At 56.6% G+C, this 19,915-nt stretch overlaps 1 protein-coding gene and 1 pseudogene across 1 annotated transcript; both read left to right on the top strand.

Moving 5' to 3' along the window:
• LOC134563059 (zinc finger protein 850-like) overlaps positions 1–19,915 on the top strand; it is a 45,869-nt pseudogene that overhangs the window by 19,235 nt on the left and 6,719 nt on the right.
• LOC134563100 (zinc finger protein 239-like) lies at positions 4,776–9,264 on the top strand. The gene has a single exon (XM_063420904.1). The coding sequence runs from the start codon at positions 5,583–5,585 to the stop codon at positions 6,321–6,323; it is 741 nt and encodes a 246-aa protein (XP_063276974.1). The 5' UTR covers positions 4,776–5,582; the 3' UTR covers positions 6,324–9,264.

Below are 19,915 nucleotides of genomic sequence, written 5' to 3' on the forward strand. Positions count from 1 at the left end.
GATTTCGGGGGTTCCCACGTAGCGATCGCCCGGTACCGCCGGGCAAAGCCTGGAGATGAGCGGGGTCCGGGCCCCTCGAGGCTTACGGGGGCGCTGATTTCTGCAGCTGCACTTGGGCAGCGGCACCATCAAACCCAACGCGATCAGCCCTTGTTTTCCTCCCAAACCAGGATTTCCCTTTCCCAAACCTTGGCCTGCAGGAGGAGGAGGGGGCTAGGACGAAGAGGAAGGTGTCCCGGGAGCCGCAGGCAGGTGAGGAGGAAGTCACTGCCCCTTTCGCCCTGCTTCCTGCTCCATCTTCCAGCCCAGGCTGGCCCCCGGCTGCAGGACAACCCCACTGCCAACGCTATCCTACTGGGGATGAACTGGGGGGATTTCCTTCTCCTTCCCTCTAGCATGGAGGAAAATCCCATACTCTCCTTGTCCTTCCTCCCCCAGACACGGAGCTGAGCATGGAGCTGAGCATGGAGCTGAGCATGGGCTCCAGCACGGAGCCCAGGGAGGACAAATCCCTGCAGCAGAACCTCATGGAAGAGGCTGTGGTGAGCAGCTCTAGGGTGCAGGAGATTATCGAGGAGGAAAAGCCTCGGAGATCCCGCACTAGGACGGGTTGTAAACGCAGATCTCGGGGATCCGAGGAGGAAAGATCTACTCTGCGCAGGGGAGGTGGCCGGAGCTCAGAGCTGGGGGCCGCTGAGCAACTTCACAATGGGGAGAAGCCCCACAAGTGCTCAAAATGTGAGAAGAGCTTCAGCCAAAAATCCTACCTGATCCAACACATGAGGATCCACACGGGGGAACGGCCCTATGAGTGTGGGGAGTGTGGGAAGAGCTTCACTTTTAGATCCGGCCTAAGAGTCCACCAGAGGATCCACACCAAGGAGAAGCCCTACGAGTGTGACCAGTGCAAGAAGAGGTTTACCACCAGTTCCAATCTCCTCTTGCACCTGCGGATTCACAGAGATGAGAAGCCCTTCCACTGCCATGACTGTGGGATGGCCTTCAGGGACAACTCTGCCCTCAGCAAGCACCGGCGCATCCACACCGGGGAGAGGCCCTACGAGTGTCCTCAGTGTGGGAAGACCTTCAGACACAGCCCCCACCTAATTATCCACCAGAGGAGCCACACAGGGGAACGGCCCTACAAGTGTGAGGAGTGTGGGAAGAGCTTCAGCCAGAGCTCCCACCTGACCTACCACCAGAGAAGCCACACCAGGTAGAGGCCCTACGAGTGTGACCAATGCAAGAAGAGGTTTAAGAGCAGCTCCAATCTCCTCAAGCACCAGCGGACTCACACGGATGAGAGGCCCTTCCGCTGCCCTGACTGTGGGTTGGGCTTCCAGCGAAACTCCCACCTCGTCACCCACCAGCGCATCCACACTGGGGAGAGGCCCTACGAGTGTCCCGAGTGTGGGAAGAGCTTCGTCGATAGCTCTGCCCTGATCGTTCACCAGAGGAGTCACACGGGGGAACGGCCCTATGAGTGTGGGGAGTGTGGGAAGAGCTTCAGCCAGAGCCCCCACCTAATTATCCACCAGAGGAGCCACACAGGGGAGAGGCCCTATGAGTGTGATAAATGCAGGAAGAGGTTTCCCACCAGCTCCAGTCTCCTCCTGCACCAGCGCATTCACACGGATGAGAGGCCCTTCCGCTGCTCCGACTGTGGGAAAGGTTTCAGGTACAACTCCGCCCTTGTCACCCACCGGCGCATCCACACTGGGGAGAGGCCCTACGAGTGTCCTGAGTGTGGGAAGAGGTTTTCCAAGAGCTCTCACTTGACCCAACACCAACAGAGCCAGCACTGAGGGAACTCCTGTGAGTGCCCCGAGTGTGGGAAGAGCTTTGTGTGCTGCTCCAGCTCCATCCCCCATGGGAGGATCCTCACTGGATGATCCCCAGTGACCTCTCTTGGCAGAGCCCCAGTGATCTGTGGTGCCGACGATCAGTGTTGGGAAGACGCCTGACTTGGGGCTCTACATCTTCCTTGCTCCATATGGCCTGGATTTTCTTTTCATTTCTTTTTATCCTTTCAAAACACCCAAGATCAGGGCAAAAATAAAAGATGTTGAAGAAAGGCGTGGTTAGGGACATTGGTGATATCTCCCAGGGTATGTAGGAATGCTGAGTGTGAGGGAGCTGAGGGTTCCTGGCAGGAACTTTGGGGTTGCTCAGGGATTTGGGCTCCCCAGGCTGAAGGGCTCTGGCTTTGGCTTCCTGGGGGAAGTTCCAGGGCAGCTGATCAAGGACCCCCTGCCCCGGAACTATCCGCATGTCCCCTCATCCCAGTTCCTGACGTCCTCTGCCCAGTAGATCCCTCACCACATGGTCACTCCCCTTTCCCCCTGCCCATTCTCATGTCACCCCACTCCCGGTCCTGTTCTGGGCCGATCCCAGTCCCAATCCCATTGCCAGTCTCATTTGCAGTCCCTTTCCCATATTCTCCTTCTGGGTATTGTTCCTATAATTCCGGTCCCATATTCCCTGCCCTGTTCTTGTTATCATATTCCTGGTCTCTCTGCCAGACCCTCATTTCCATTGCTGTATTCCCTGTCCTGTTCCCATGTTTCCAGTCCCGTTACTGTATTCCCATTTCTGACCCCAGCCCCACCTTCCTAATTCCCATCCCATATTCTCTCTACGCTTGCTCTATTCATGTTCTTTGTGCTGTTCTGATATTCCTGTTCCTGGTCCCATTACAGGTCCCTTTCTCCATCCCCAGTATAATTCCCAGTCTCTGTCTCATATTTCCAGTCCCATTCTCACTCTTTGTCCCCATTCCCGGTCCCTGTCCTCATTGCTGGTCCCATTACCAGCTGCATTCCCAGTCCCATTCCTGGTTCCATTCTGTCCTAGGGTGACAAGACACTTTCATGCTTTGTATCCCAAATCGTGTGTTTCTGTTCCCATGTTCTCAGTTTGTTTTGTCTATAGCTGAGCCCCTCCCCCGGCTCTTTGCTTTTGGCTTGCTTGCTGCTAGCTTTAGGCTGCTTTGCTGGCTTTGCTCTCTTGCTTTCTGCTTTTTGCTTGCTTTTTGCCATTTTTCTGCTTTTGTTTTTCCCCTTCTTTCCTTCCTCCCTTCCCTGAAGACATCGGACCTGCTTCGGGCCCTGATTCGGGAACGTCAAGGGAAAACCCCCCGGAGTCTGCACCTGAGATAAGCTTTGGCACCCTCCCCAGCAGAGATTGCTCACCCTCTCTTAGACTGGTGAAAACATTTGTTGTCATCTCGGACTGTTTTTCTTGTGTTGGGGAGTGTTTTTTTGTTGTTGTTTCTTAATAAACAAGTTTTTTCCACTTTTCCTCTGAGGAAATTCCTCCCGAACTCGGTTGTGGGGGAGAGAGTTGTAGAGATTTCTCCCTAATTTTGTCCTAAACCAGGACACATTCCCAGTCCCTGATCCCATTTACAGCCTCTATTGCCCTTCCTGGTCCCTATCCCCATTCTAGATCCCCGTCCCATATTCCCAGTCCCTGTCACCATTCCCAGTCCCGGTCCGGTATTCTGGGTCTCATTCTTGGTCCCTGTCTCCATTCCTTGTATCATTCTCAGTCCCTGTCTCATATTTCCAGTCCTATTCCCAGTCCCTGTCCTCCTTTCCAGTTCCAATCCTGGTCCTTGTCCCCATTTCCAATCCCATTTCCAGTCCGATTGCCTCTCTCCATTCGTGGTCCCATTTCTTGTCCCAGTCCCATATTCCCTGTCCAGTTCTTAGTCCCTCTCCCCATTACCAGTATCATTCCCAGTCCCCATCTCACATTTCCAGTCCTAATTCCAGTCCCCGTCCCCATTACCGATCCCTGTCCCCATTCCGAGTACCATTGCAAGTGCCATTCCTCGTCCCAGTTCTGTATTCCATGTCACATTCTCAGTCCCTGCCTCGTATTCCCTGTGCCATTCCGAGTCTCAGTCTGCTATTTTTGGTCCCATTCTTGGTCCCTATCCCCATTTCCATTATCATCCCCAATCCCTGTCTCATATTTCCAATCCTCTATTCCCGATCCCTGTTCGCATTCCCGGTCCCTGTCCCCATTCCCTGTCCCAGTTCCCCAGGGCCACCTCTCCCATGGGGCCCTCAGGGCTCCCCAGCTCGGCCTGCCTGTGGCACACGAACCCTTCAGCCCTGCTGCTGCCCTTGCCCAGCTGCACACAGCACAAGGCTTTGGGCATTTCTCACAGGCCCCAGCTGGCCACAGCAGCCCCTCCTGCCAGCACCCGCTGTGCCTCACAGCCCTCCCTGCTGCTGGGGCCATGCAGGGGACACGGGCCTGCAGGAGCCTCCTGTTCTTGCCACAGGAGCAAGGCTGCAGCTCCAGCCTTTGGGCCCTGGGCCGCAGCAGCCCAGGGGAGGCCCAGCTGCAGAGTTCGCAGCTCAGATGTGTTTAATGGAGCACTTTGGAACTCTGATCCCCATCCCATATTCTCTCTGCGGTCGTTGTTTCCATCTTCCCTGTCCCGTTCCCATATTCCCGTATTGTTCTTCCTAGTCCCGGTCCCCATTCGCGCTCCCCGTCCCCTCTCCGCGGCCGCCGCCGCCATCTCTCCCTTTCGCCACTTATGACGGGAATTCCCGGGCTGTCGCGCCCGCCAATCACAGAGCGCTATTCGCTCCTAGATTTGCATAACCGCGCCTTTAAATTTGTTTCCGCCCTTCGCCGGCTGCAGCCGCGTCCGGGCTCTGTTTCCTCCCAGTTCCATCCCAGTGCTCCCAGTAAGAGCCACACTGGGACAGAAAGCGCTCGCAATTCCTTCCCGCTGCTCCCAGGATCGCTGCCGGTGCCGGGCGAGGCCGGGCCGCTTTGGAACCCCCCCAGGGCAGAGCGCGGCTGCTTTTGGGTGTCGACACCGGCTGGGCCGGGCTGGGAGCGGAGGAGGAGCGGGAGGAAGAGCAGGGACAGAGGAGGAGGAAGAGGAAAAGCAGGAGCAGCTGGAAGAGGAGGAGCGGGAAAACGTGAGCCAGAGGAGGAGGAAGAGGAGGAGCGGGAGGAAGAGGAGGAGCAGCAGCAGCAGCAGCACGCGGTTCTCCCGCCCGCCCTCTGAGGCCGCAGCTCCCCCGGCTCCGGCAGCATCGCGATCCCCGGAGCGCGCAGGTCGCCGGGGAGGGGGAGCTCGACCAAAATCCATCGAGGGGATCTCCGGGAGGGGTTTTTTTGTTGTTGCTTTTTTGTGAGGCAGGGGATGTTTTCATCATGCAGGACCACAGAGTTGAGCCAGAGATGAGGCTAGAGGGATCTCAAGGCGTCTAAGGTGGTCATTCTCGTGGTACTGGCGGGCAGAGCCTGAAGATGAGCGGGGTCCGGAACCCCCGAGGCTGAAAGGGGCACTGACTTCTGCAGCTGCACTTGGGCAGCAGCACCATCAAACCCAACGCCCTCAGCTCTTCTTTTTCTCAAACCAGGATTTCCCTTTCCCAAACCTTGAACCGCTGGAGGAGGAGGTCACAAGGAAGAGCAAGTATCCCCAGGGGCCGCAGGCAGGTGAGGAGGAAGTCAGTGCCCTTTTTCCCTCTCTGCTGCTCCATCTCCAAGCCCAGCCTGGCCTCCGGCTGCAGGACAACCACGATGCCAACGCCATCCTGCCACGGATGCCCTGGGGGATCTCCTTGCCCTTCCCTGTGGCCCGGAGACAAATCCCATCCTCTCTCGTCCTTCCTTTCCCAGACACGGAACTGAGCACGGAGCCCAGGGAGGACAAATCCCCACAGCAGACCCTCATGGAAGAGGCTGTGTTGAGCGGCTCCAGGGTGCAGGAATCCAACAGGGAGGAAAAGCACCGGAGATGCCGCATGAGGACTGGCTGCAAATGCAGATCTCGGGGATCCGAGGAGGAAAGATCCACCCTGGCCCGGGAACTCAGCAAGAGATGCGGCCAGAGCTCAGAGCTGGGGGTCCATGAGCAGCATCATGATGGGGAGAAGCCCCACAAGTGCTCAAAATGTGAGAAGAGGCAGAGACATAAGTTTATCTGCTACGGGAGAATCCACACACGGGATTGGCCCTACAAGTGTGGGGAGTGTGGGAAGTGCTTGAGCCAGAAATCTGTCTTGACTGTCCAGAAGAGGAGCCACAAAGGGGAGAGGCCCTACAGGTGTGATCAGTGTGGGAAGAGGTTTCAGACCAGCTACAATCTCCTTAGACACCAGCAAAGTCACACGGATGAGAGGCCCTTCCGCTGCCCTGACTGTGGGATGGGCTTCAAGCAAAACTCCACCCTTGTCAGGCACCGGCGCATCCACACTGGGGAGAGGCCCTACGAGTGTCCCCATTGTGAGAAAATCTTCTCCAGGAGCTCTCACTTGACCCGACATCAATGGAGCCAGCACTAAAGGACGTCCTGCAATTGCCATGAGTGCTGGAAGAGCTTTGTGCACTGCTCCAGCTCCATCCCCCATGGGAGGATACACACTGGATGAGGCCCAGGGACCCCTGGTAGGCAGAGCCCCAGTGATCCATGGTGCCGGTGATCCGTGTTGGGAAGACACTTTGCTGGGAGCTCCACATCCTCCTAGCTCCCCATGGGTTTCGTTTTCTTTTCATTTCTCTTTATCCCATCAAAACACCCAAAATCGGGGTAAAAAGAAAATGTTCCTCAAAGACGTGGATGGGGACATGGGGAGATCTTCCAGGGGATGTGGGGAATACTGGGTGCCAGGGAGTTGTGGGTTCCTGGCAGAAACTTTGGGGTTTCCAGGGCTTTGGGCTCCCCAGGCTAAGTGGCCCTGGCTGCATTGGGAGACCCTGGGGGAGGTTCTGGGCCAGCTGATCAAGGACCCCCTGCCTTGGAACTGTGCCCATGTCCTCTTGTCCCTTTTTCTGGTGTCGCATGTCCAGGATCCCCCTGTCCCTGCTGTCGCTCCCCTTGCCCCCTGCCCATTCCTGTGTCACCTCACTTCTGGTCCCATCCAGCTCCCATACCAGTCCAGATCCCATTCCCACTCTCATTCCCTGTCCTGTGTTCTCTGACTGGTTGCCATTCACATATTCCTACTCCCATATTCCCTGCCCTTTTCCCATTCTCATCTTTCCGGTCCTGCTGCAGGTCCTGGATTTCCATTGCTTTATTCCCTGTCCTGTTCCCATATTCCCAGTCCCAGTCCCATTCCTGCATTGCCATTTCTGACAGCGGACCCTCTTCCTAATCCCCAGCCCATATTCTCTCTCCACTTGCTGCTTCCATATTATTTCCTGTCCTGTTTCCACATTCCCATGCCTGGTGCCATTCCTGGTCGCTCTCCATACACTGTCCCATTCCTGGTCTCAGTCCTGAATTTCCTGTCCCATTCTGGTATTCCAGCTCCCATTCTTGTTCTCTCTCCCTGTTCCCTGTATCATTTCCAGTCCCTGTCACCTATTTCCAGTCCCATTCTCAGGCCCTGTCCTCATTCCCAGGTCCTGTCCCCAACCCTGGTTGTGTCCCATATTCCCTGTCCCATTCTTAGGCCCTGTCACCATTCCCAGTATCCTTCCCAGTCCCTGCCTCCTATTTCCATTCCCATTCCCAGTCCCTATCCATTCTCCAAATCCCTGTGCACATTCACAGTCCTTTCCTGTATAACATGTGGCATTCCCGGTCTTGTCCCAGCCCTTCCCGATCCCTCCTCACCCCCGGCTGAGTGGGGGGCTCAGCCCAGGATCCGTCGTCGTTCAGGGCTCCCCTGAATGCAGCAAAGGGGAGCGTTCCTGCCTCGGAGAGGCCCCAGCAGAGGATGGGATCCTGTCCCTCTTTGAGGGTGCTTAAGGGTATTCTGGCCCCTTTAAAGACAAGTTGTTCTCTTTTTAAGGTTTTTTGGGGGCATCCCATCACTACAAGTGTTTTATTCCAAGGGTTTTAGGATGTTTGTGTGGCTGCAGCTCCAGAGGCCCCTCCTAAGAAGGGATCATGATGGCTTAAAGGGACGTTTTTCGGGGGGCCCCCACTACAAGCCCCTGCAGGGGATGTTTTGCTCCCCAGGGTGGGGTTTTGGGGTTCTCTCTACCATCACCGCTTGAAGAGGTCCATAAAATTGGACTGCACCAGAACTCCCCTTGAAAGGAGAACACCACTCCCCTTGATTCTGGCAATGGAGCCCCGGGGAGGGTTGGGGGTCCCGGGGAGATTTGGGGGTATCTAGGGGATGGCAATGGGGGCCCTGTGCTGGGTATAAACCTTAGTGAGCAGCTCCTGCGGGGAGTTCAAGGGTCAGGGGGCTGTTTGGGGTAACGGTGGTTTTTGGGGGGTTTCAGGGGTGGCAAAGGAGGGTGTTTGGCAATCCCGGGGGTGGAATTTGGCCTTCCAAGGCTGTTTTGGGGTATCTGCTGGTGACAGAGATTGGACCCCATGTCAGGTATAAACCTTCTCAAGGTGATACTGGGGGAGTGTTGGAAGGTCCTGCAGGAATTTTGATGTCCTGAGAGAGTTTTGGGGACTCCGTACGGGGTTTTGCAGTTTTGTAGACTTTTTGGAGCTTTCCAAGGATGTTTTCAGGATCCTGGGGGAGGTTGGGGTATCCTAGGGTAGTTGAGGGCTCCCGGGAGGGTTTGGGGGTACCTGGGTGATGCCTGGGTGACAGAGCTGGGAGTCTGTGCTGGGTTTGAACCTTCTCACTGCACACGGGCAGCGTCAGCGTGTTCAGGGAGATCCTGGGTTGCCAGGGGGTCCTCCACAAATCTAAAGGGACCCCCCATTAGATATTTGGGATCTCCCAAATCCTAAGGGACCCCCTTGAACTCCCCTCACCACTGGATCTGCTGCAAGCCTCTCACCTAAAACTCTGAGAGCTGTGATGAGTGGCAGCCTAGGAGTCTTTCTCACTGTCTGCCACACTGGGCAGAACACCCCAGGCACAGCAATACATTAGGGAACTTCCATGGTTTTCTTCCCCTTCTGTTTCCATCTGTCCTGGTTTAGGACAAATTAGGGGAAAATCTCCAAAAGGAGCCCCTTAAAAAAAACAAACCCCCACAAATCCTCCCCCCACCACCGGGTACGGAAAGAATTTCCTTGGAAGAAAAGTGGAATAAACTTGTTTATTAAGAGACAACTAAAAAAACACTCCCCAACACAAGAAAAAACAGCCCCAGATGATAACAAACGTTTTCACCAGTCCAAGAGAGGCTGAACAACTTGGGCAGTCTCTCCTGGGGAGGGTGCCAAGCTTCTCTCACAGATGCACACTCCGGGCAGGGGTTCCTTGACGTTCCCAGATCAAGGTCCAGAGTCGGTTCCGATGGTCTTCAGAGAAGGGGAAGAAGGAAGGAGGGGGATGAGAAAAAAAAAAAAAAAACAAAGGCAGAAAAGCAGCAAAAAAGCAGCAGGCACGCAGAAAGCAAGCAAAAGCCCGCAGCAGCAGCAAGCAGCAGCAAGGGGGAGGGGCGCGGCTATTAGACAAAACAACTGAGAGCACAGGAACAGAAACACAAGATTGGGATACAAAGCACTGTCACCCCAGGACACCATCACTGGCATATTTCCAGAGACATTCCCCCGAAGGTGTGCCCCAGGGGCTTTGGTAATTCCTCAGCTTTAATCTCATCTTGTTCCCAGCTTTTCGGCATCCGCGAATCCCCCGGATGTCAGCTGGATGGAGAGGAATTCCCGCCTGTCGGAGCCGAAACCATCGGATCCGCTGATCCCGTGGGACAGGAGGTCACAGCCGGGAACCTCTTGCAGTGTGGGGAGACCTGGGGAGGGATTGGACCCACGGAGACCCACGGAATTGTGTCCCTACAGCCCTACAGAGCCCCATTCCAGCCCTACAGAGCCCCAGAGTCTGGTGGAGACACACAGAGTCTCATCCCAGCCCCTTGGATCCGCATGGATGCACATCCCAGTGCCCCAGATCCCGGCCCAGCCCCAGGGATCCCCAGGGCAGTGCCACAGTTGCCATCGCAGGCGCACAGATCCCCCAGGCCCGGCTCCCCGCGCTGAGCCCCGCTCTGGCTGTGCCGCTCCTGCAGCATCTGCAGCTCCCTGCTGGCCCCGTGCCGGTGCCGCTCCTTGTGCTGCCTCTGCCTGTGCCCAGATCCCGCCTCGGCTCCGGCCGCCATCCCCGGCGGCTGCGGCCCCGCCCGGCCCCGCTGGCTGTGGCGGCGCTGGAAGGGGATCCCATCCAGGGAGCCCACGGACACCAACGGGGGAAGCCCGGGCCGGGCTCCGGCAGCGCCACGGGCAGGGACCGCAGCGAGAGGAGAACTGGGGGGACACGGAGATTTGGGGGGACTGGGGGATCACGGGTGGAAGAAAGGGGGAACGGGGAAAACTGGGAGAACCTGGAAAAGGGTTTCGGGATTCCAGGATTGAGAAAAGGAGATGCTTGGGAGGGGTAGAGGTGGAATGGGTGGGGTTAAGGGGGTCCCTGTATCCAGGAAAAGGAGCTCCAAGGGTCTCCGGTGTCCCCACTCCCAGCACAAGGCGGGGAAACCCGGGATAGCTGGGAATAGAGGTCCCGGATATCCTCAGCGTTGAGGAAAGGAGGGGCTGGGTGTTGAGAAAGGCAGGAATAGGGGTCCAGGGGGTATCCGGGTCAAGGAAAAGGGGGCTCAGGGGGTTGGGAGAGGGGAGATGGCCGGGAAAGGGGTGCAGGGGTTGTTGGTGCGGGATTAGGGGATGCAGGGTGGAACCCGCGCTCGGGAATGGGCGTTCGGGAGGATCGTCGCGCCCAGGAATGGGAGTTTAGGGGACTTTCGGTGTTCCGGAATGGGCGATCAAAGAGTCCCGGTGCCGGGGGTCCCCCTCACCTCTCGCTGCCCCCCCGGGGTACCGGGAGCGGCCCCGGCCCCAGCGCTGGAGCCATCGCGCTGCTCTGCTGCGGCCCCGCCCACAGCCTCGGCCCCGCCTCCAAGACCTCCACCGGCCCCGCCATTGGCGCCGCTCTTTCCTTCCCGCCAATGGCAGCGCGCGTCTTCTGTGTCGTCACCGGTCGCTGGGCAGATCCCGGCTGCGCAGGGCGGAGAAGGCGGAAGCGAAAGTGCCCGAGGGAGCGCGGGCGGAGGGCAGGGCGGAATTCCAGGGAATCCCCCGGGATCCCCTCCTGGCATCCCCCGGGACCCTCCTCGGCCACGCACTGCGGGACCCCCGCGCCGGGCTGTGCTCAACTCCCGGGGCCTGCGCTCAAAGCCAGCCTGGAACCCGCTGCCTTCGGCCCAAAGCCCAGCAAGCAGCGCCAGCCGCCGATCCATTTTCTCCTGCGGCTGCGGCTCCCGGCCCCGGCGGAGCTGGACTGGGCGCTGGGACTGCCATCCCTGATTGCCAGTCTCCTGCTCTCGCTCTGTCCTGTGCTCTCCCTTTCCTTCGGGTGATCATCAATCCCCGAGCGGCTGCAGAGCCCCGTGCCCTGCTCGGGTTTCCCAGGAAAGGGAGGCCTGGGGGTGCGGTGGCCCGGGCTGGGCGGGAATGGGGGTCCGGGGGTCCCCGGGGTGACAGAAACAGGGGGTGCAGGGGCTGGGAGAGGAGGATCCCCAGGAAAGGGGGTGCAGGGGGCTGTCGGTGTAGGATAAGGGGATGCAGGGGGTCCCGGAGCTGTGGAAGGAGATGTGGGGGGGTCCCAGTGGCCAGGAATGGGGATTCCAGGGGTCTCAGGGGGGCTCCCCAAAGCCCCTCCCCGGGGGGAGCAGGAGCTGGGTAAGGAGCTGTGGGGAGAGAAAAGGGGGTGACCCCGGCCTGGGGGGACATGGGGGAGTCACACACGCTCCGAGGGGGGGACGCCACCTCCGGGGACCCCCCCCTCACCTTCTCCCGCAGTGGAGGCCAAGCCCCAGCCCCGGCAGATGAAGCCCAAGACGAAGCCCCCGAGCCCCAGCAGCGTCTTGGGGGGGTGTCCGGCAGCAGCTCCGGGGGCGGGAGGGGCAGGATCCGGGAAAGGGAGGCAGCTGCTGGGAAGGGACCGGGATGGACTGCGACAGGCTGGGATGGACTGGGACACCGGGATACACCGGGATATACTGGGATACACCAGCATACAACAGGATACACTGCGATACACTGGCATGCACTGGGCCTAGGATTGGGACCCACTGGGAGCAAGCTCAGAGCACACTGGGACCCAGCAGGACCACAAGTGGCACAACAGGGATCATAGTGGGACACACTGGGATTGCCTGAGAGTGACTGGGATCACACTGGTGAAAAGTGGAACCTTACGGGGACATGTGGCTCTGACTGTCAATGATTGTGGACATGCTGAGGGTAACTGGCATATACTGGGAGTGTCTGTGACCATACTGGGGGTGACTGGGAACACACTGAAAGCAACTGGGATTGACTGGGACCATGCTGGGGGAGATTGGGGTCCTACTGGACTCATATTGGGATCATACTTGGAATGACTGGGTCTATGCTAGGGCCAACTGGGATCAGAGTGGGAGGAACTGGGAGCAACTAGGACCATGCTGGGAGCAACTGGCATCATGGCATAGGAGTAGCATCTAGTGGGAGTGACTGGGTCTGTGCTAGAGCCAACTGGGATCACACTGGGAGGAAATGGGACCATGTTGGGGACAATTGAGATCCTACTGGGAGCAACTGGAACCACACTGAGGGTGACTCGGGTCATTCTGGGATCATATTGGAAGTGAGTGGGAGCATGCTGAGGGCAAGTGGGACCATATTGGGGCAACTGGGATATACAGGCAGCAGCTGGAATCATGTTGGAGGCTACTGGGAGATACTGGGAGGGAGTGGAAGAACACTGAGGGCCACTGGGAGAGACCAGGAATGACTGGGATCACAGAGGAACCATAAAGGAAGTTACTGGAATAATACTGTGAGTTTCTGGGAGTGACTGGGATGTTACTGGGAGTGACTGAAACCATACTGAGTGACTGTGAACAACTGGAACCATGCTGCGGGCAAATAGTACAGTACCCAGAGTGACTGGGTTCATACTGGAATCATACTGGGAAGGACTGGAGCCACAGCGGCAGTGAGTGGGATCATACTGGGCCTGACTGGAACCACGCTGAGAATGGCTGTAACTTACTGGGAGTGGCAGGAACCGTACTGGGGGTTAATGGGAGCCACAAGGGCCCATGCTGGGAGTGACCTGGGCCCCCCTGGGGGAAACTGGCCCAGCTGGGGCTCAGGGTTTTCTCCCCCTGGGTCCTGCTGCCAGCCCCAGCCACACAGAGCTGAGGGACAGGGGACAGAGCTGAAGGACAGGGCACAGCTGAGGGACAGGGGACAGCTGAGGGACAGGGCACAGCCAGGGAACACGGCCTGGCCCAGGGACACTGAGCTCCAGCATTTTGGGCTGTTCTGCCCGGGCTGTTGCCCTTGGGCTCCCAGCACAGGCCAAGGGGGAGAATCCCCTCCAGAAACTGTTGTTTGCTTGAAGCTTTGCTCTTGGACATTCCCAAGGAGCCCCTGCAGGGGCTGGAGCCTGGCCGGGTGCCCGGGGCCACCAAAGCCGCTCTGGCAGTGCCCTCCTGCCCCGGGCAGGGCAGAGAACACCCAAGGAAAGGCTCGTGCTGGGCTCAGGGCAGGGACAGGGCATTCCCCTGGCGCTGCCACGGGCACAACAGAGCCAGCCTGGGGACAGGATTGGGATTTGTGTCCCATGGAATCCCAGCAGGGATTGCTTCTCATTTCACTCCTGGTGGATTTGTTATCTTCTCTTAGAGCCAGGATTAATACTCGGGAGACGGAGCTCGTGTTCAGACTCAGATATTTATTAATTCTTATCTATGTTACAGTCTCAGGAACCGTCAGTTCTGCTAACAAGTGAAAATTGGCCGTGTCTCTAACTCTTTCCAAGGTCTTTTAAGAGCTATTTATCCAATAACGAGATGACACCTGTATTATTTATACTTTTATCCCAATAACCAGAGACCAAATATTTGCAATGTGGATCTTTTCACCCAACTGGAAATAAAACACCCAAAACCATGAAGAAGAAGGTGAATAAAGAAGAACATAGCCTACACCCTAAATCCTCCATATTGCTTCATATATAAAACCATATACTTAAATCGTAAACTCTAAATTCTCCCCCCTGTGGTATCACACAATTCTATTCAACCTACACACCCATAATCCCAGAGCTATCACTCAATTTTGGAAGCCTGTTCCACAACCTCAGGTCAAATGTAGTTCTTGCTTGAGGGTCAGTGCCTTTTAGCACAGAAAGCCTGAAATTCTAAATTTCCAGCGTTCCAACATCTCCCCCTCTTGTTTGAACCATGTTTGAACCATGAAAACTGCTTTGACAGCTTTGCTTTGCTGGGCTTAGCACTCCATGGAGTGCTAGGGAGAAACATCCTTGACTGAAGATTGATTTCTCTCTCTATAGCTACACTGGGCACAAAAGGTGATGTTTACAGAGCCATGGATGTCTAATTCCTCAGGTTCAGAAGGTGCCTGGGGAAGGTGACTGGAACTGGCCAAGCATCTACTGGCATGCAAACTAAACAGGTGAAAAATGTCTTTCCTAGGGATGTATAGGAAAAACAGATGTTGTCTAAGCCTGGTCCTTTAGTTAAAGCCACCCAAAGATTTGTTTTAGCAGTGCAAATTTGCTAATTAGACAACCGCTGGCATTTGATTGGTCATCAATTCAAACCATTTCCCAGTGGAATTCCCAGGGCAGTGGGTTGGGGGTGTCCATCCATGGAATTCTCACCTGACTGGGATGAGAGTGAGATCTGGCCATGGAAATTCCATGGCAATTTCTGCATTCCCAAGTCCCCCCTTCCTGAATTCCACTCTCCCAGAGGAATTATCTTCCCCCTCCCATACCCACCTTGGTGCTCCAGAGCCTCCTGACCACAGCTGATGTATTTTGGGAGCTCTTCCACACAGATGTGTCCCAGCTAATGCTTCATCTGCTCCACCATGATCCCTTTGCATTCCCAGCACCTCTGGGTGATCCAGGTGGCACCGTCGGACACTGCAAAGCTCCCAGATCCCAGCTGGAAGGAGATGAAATCCCACCCATTGTACCTGTACTGGTGGGATCCATGGACACTCCCTTGGACAGGAGGGTGCAGCTGCAAACCACGTGAACCACGTGGAGACCTGAGAACGAGGACAGAACAGACCCATGGAGTCGTTCAGAACAGCCCCACAGAGTCCCTTGCAGCTCCCTGGATTCTCATTCCAGCCCAGAGATCCCATCCCACTCCCAGGGATTCTCCCAGCCCCACAGATCCCAGCCCAGCCCCTGGCTACCCCCACTCCCCCTGCTCTGGTTGTACCAGCCCCGTCTCCAGGTCACTGTGAGCCTCATGCTGGTTCCTCTCCCTGAGCCAGGTCTGGCTATCCCAATATCCCAGCTCTGCCTATCCCAATATCCCAGCTCTGCCTATCCCAATATCCCAGCTCAGCTCCCGCTGCCATCCCCGCTCTCTGCAGCTCCAGCCAGCCCCGCTCGCTGTCCCAGCGATCACAGGGGGTCCCATCCATGTCCCCCACAGTCAAGGACTGGGGGACCCCTGGGCTGGGCTCTGACTGTGCCACGTCCAGGTCCTGCAGGGAGTGGAGAACTCGGGGGACACAGAGATTTGGAGGAGCTGGGGCAGGGGGTTGAAAGTGAGAGTTTGGGGAGCCAGGAATCTCACCTCACAAATAAAAGGGGGGACTTGTAGAGCTGGGAGAGCTGGGAAGGAGGTTCAGGGGCTCAGAGTCAGGGAAAGGGGGTGAAGGGACTGGGAGAAGTGGGATGGGGTGTCCAGGGAATCCTGTGTCCAGGAAAGGGGGTGCCAGGGCTCCTCAGTGTGAGCAAAGGAGGGGCTGGGGGCTGGGAAAGGCGGGGTGGCCAGGAAAAGGTTGTGTTTATGCTGGATAAGGGGTGCAGGGGGGTCTCAGTGCTGGGCAAAGTGGCAAAAGAGTGTCTTGGAGATGTAGAAGGGAGTTCCAGGGAGTCCTGGTGCCCAGGAAAGGGAGCCCAGGATTTCTCAAAAAAGGGGGCACTAGGGTGGGGACACCCAGGATGTTTGGAGAGTTCAGGGGGGTCTCTGGTTTTGCAGAAAGGTGAAGCTGGGCAAGGCAGGAATGGGGGTCCAAGATGTTCCAGGGCATGCCAGGGTGAAGCACACACGAACTCTGGAGGCTGGGAGACATGGGATGGCCAGGAAAAGTGGAGCAGGGGGTCCTGATGTCCAGAAATAGGGGATTCAAGGGGGTCCCTGTGCAGGATAAGGGGAGCAGGGGGGTCCTGGTGCCAGGAATGGCGGGTCAGGGTCCCGGGGCCGGGGGTCCCACTCCCCCCTTGCCCCCCCAGCCCCAGCGCTGGAGCCATCGCGCTGCTCCGGGCGGGTGACAGTGCCTGAGGGAGGGCTGGGGGGGAAAGGGGGAATCACTTCCAGTTGTCCCCAGTGAAGGCTCTGTAAATCCCAGTTAATCCCAGTCGCTCCAAGTGTGTTCCCAGTCTACCCCAGTATGGTTAAAGACCCTCCCAGTATATCCCAGTTGCCCTCAGCATGTCTGTAGTCATTCCCAGACACTCCCAGTTACCTCCGCATGGTTCACTTGCTCCCAGGATTAGCCCAGTCACTCACAGTATATCCCAGTTGTTACCAGCATGCATCCTATCATTCCCAGTTGCTCTCACAGTGTCCACAGTTGGCTCCCAGCATGGGCCTGGTAACTGCCAGTAAAACCCAGTCAGAGCCCATTCACACGCAATATAATCCCAGTGTCATTGTAGCCACTCCCAGTATGATCCCACTCACTGCCAGTATGATCCCAGTCACTCCCAGTAGGATGCCAGTGGCTCCCAGTGTGATCCCAGTTGCTCCCTGGCAATGCCAGCACGACCCCAGTAGCCTCCAGTATGATCCCTGTGATTTCCAGTATGTCCCAGCCACCCCCAGCATGCTCCCAGTCACTCCCACCTCCTCCCAGTTGCTTTCACCATGATTCCACTTGCTCACAGCCACTCCCACTCAATCTCAGTAGAATTCCAGTCACCCTCAGTGGGATCCCAGTCTCACCCAGCACAGGCCCAGCTGTTCCCAGTGTGCTTCCAGTCACCCCAGGATGGTTACAGACACTCCCAGTATATCCCAGTTGCCCTCTGCATGTCCATAGTCATTCCAAGACACTCCAGTGGCCCAGTAAGGTGTCAGTTATCCCAGTATAATCCCAGTCATGCCCAGTATATCCCAGTTGCCCTCTGCATGTCCATAGTCATTCCGAGTGGCTCCAGTGGCCTCAGTAAGGTGTTAGTTATCCCAGTGTAATCCCAGTCACATCTAGAATATCCCAGTTGCCTCCAGCATGCATTCATTCATTCCCAGTTACTTCAGTTTGCTTGCAGCATGATCCCAGTTTCTCTCAGGTACTCCCAGTAGCACAAAGTGTGATCCCAGTTGCTTCCTTTCAACACCAGTGTGATCCCAGTAACCTCCAGTATGATCCTAGTCATAGGCCAGCACTCCCAGGATGGTCCCAGTATAATCCCAGTTGCTTCCAATCACTCCCAGTATGGTCCTAGTTGTCTCCAGCTAGATCAACCCAGTCAGTCCCAGTACTACACCATTTGCTCCCAGCATGCTCCCAGTTGCTCCCAGTATGGCAGATGATGGGCATGGTATGTTCTCTCAGGTACTCCCAGTGTTAGTCCAGTCACTCCCAGTATGATCCAAAGATGAGTCCAGTTTGCTCCCAGTCACTGCCAGTTGTGTCCCACATGGTTCCAGTTGCTCCCTTTCACTCTCACTGTTGTTCCAGCATCACCCAGTGTCTCCCAGTGTACCCCAGTTCCTTCCAGCATATTCCCAGTCACTCCCAGTTCCTTCCAGCATGATCCCATTTGCTCACAACCACTCCCACTCAGCCTCAGTGTAGTTGCATTCACTCCCAGTATGATCCCAGTCACCACCAGCATGATCTCAATTCTTCCCAGTATAAGCCCAGTTCCTTCCAGTTATCCTCAGCATGCACCCAGTCACTGCCACTTCCTCTCAGTTGCTCCTCATATGATCACAGTTGCTCCCAGCTGCTCCGAGTCACTCTCAGAATGATTACAATCATTCCCAGTATATCCCATTTGCCACCAACATGGTCTCAATGGTTTCTCACAGGCTGCTACTCACTCCCAGGATGATCCCAGTACAGCCCAGTCACTCCCAGTGATGCCACTCCTGACATCCCCCACCCCTCTCTTCGTTCCCCCATCCCGCATCTCCCGAGAGGAGCCCCAAGGGCTGCAAGTCCCCACCCAGGGTCCTCAGCCAGCCCCAGTTTGGCTCTGCAGCCCCCAATTTTCCCCACATCCCTTTCCTTTTCCCCGGGCCGGGTTCCCCCCACCCCCAGCGGGTGGGAGCAGCCGAGAGCCCCGCGCTGCCCATCCCGACCTGTCCCGCCTCCATCCCCGCTCCTCCCGCGGGCTGCCAGGGGTTTGGGAACGGGGCACCGAGGGTGTGGCTGCTCCTGGGGGAGGAGGAGGAGGAGGAAAGAGGAGGGATGAAGAAGGAGCGGGAGAAGGGATGAAAGTAGAAGGAGGTGGAATTTAGGGCGGAGAAGGGATGAAAGAGGAGGAGTTGGAAAAAGAGAGAAAAAGTAGGGATAAAGGAGGATCAGGAAAAGGAGAAGAAACCACAATGTAGAGCACTCCCTGAGTTTGCAGCCCCCCAAACTCTGGGATCATTGTACCCCCTACAGCCCACAGGTCACCGGGGTGTGAGCTTGGCCCAGATATCCTGGGGGGTCCCTAGGTTGGGGTTTTTGAGGGGGATGTTTGGAGAATGAAGAACTCCAAAGCTGAGCAGAAAATGCCCCGTGGGGGAACATTGCAGGGTCCCAGTGGTGGCTGCCAGGAAAGGCAGCCTGGAGGAGCAGAGCCCTGAGTCCCACAGGACCCCAAAGTGGGGAGCTCAGAGAGGGGGGAGTGCTGCAATTTGCAGGACCCTCAACAGCCTGGAGAGGGGCAGGGGGGACTCCTTGAACTCCCTGCACTCCAAGCAGAGAATAAGGAGAGAATGGAGCACTAGACCCCAAAAACCCCAGAGCATCCTTAAGTGGGCAGACAGATGAGGGGGGAGCTTTTGGATTCCCAGTACTCCCAGCAGCCCTAGGAGGGCGAGGACCAAGTACATGAGGGACCCTCAATACAAATGTGACCCCCAGGAGCTGGGACAGGGGGGAACCCCCAAACACCAGGAGGGAGAGACCAGAGACAGGGAACTCCTGGGAGGCATTTTCAGGGCTTACTCTTGGTGTTTGGAAGGTTTCTATGGATCCCAGATGCCCACTGACTTCTGGAGCTGGACTTTGGCAGAGGGACCTTCAAACCCAATGCACTCAGCGCTTGTTTTCCCCCCAAATCCAGGATTTCCCATTCCCAACCATTGGCCTGATGGAGGAGGCTGTGAGGAAGAGGAAGATGCCCCAGGACGCCCATGAAGGTTGTTGGGGAAGATGAAGCAGGAAAGCCTGATAAATATGATTGCTTGGCAAAAGAGTTTGAGAATAGGAAACCTATAAGCAAAGTAGAAATGAAGACGAGCTTTGAGATGTAAGATGCCAAGCCGTTAGTTACTAAACAAGTGAAAACAAAGTTTTAGCCAGCTGAAGGAGAATCTCTTTTGAATGAACAATACCCTCTGCAAATAAAGGGACGCCAAGGGTCCAAGGGTCGGGGGGGTTTCCATCTTCCCTGTCCCGTTCCCACATTCCCACTCCCTGTCCCATTTCTGGTAATGTTTCTGGTTCTTACTTCCATTCCCTGTCCCATTCTTAGTCCCTGTCCCAATTCCCAAGATCATCCCAAGTCCCTCTCTCGTATTTCCAGACCGATTCCTGACCCTTTACCATGTTCGCAGTATTCGTCCGCATTCCCGCTCCGTGTCCTGTATTCCGTGTTCCCATTCCGCCTCCTCGTCCCCTCTCACCGGTCACGGCCGCCATGGCTCCGGCTCCTCCCTCGCCATTGACGTCACCGGGGAAACTCCGCGCTGCTCCCTCCCACCAATCACAGCGCGCGACTGCTCGTTGATTTGCATA

Source organism: Prinia subflava, chromosome 33 (genome assembly GCF_021018805.1).
Source record: "Prinia subflava isolate CZ2003 ecotype Zambia chromosome 33, Cam_Psub_1.2, whole genome shotgun sequence".
NCBI classification, from domain to species: domain Eukaryota; kingdom Metazoa; phylum Chordata; class Aves; order Passeriformes; family Cisticolidae; genus Prinia; species Prinia subflava.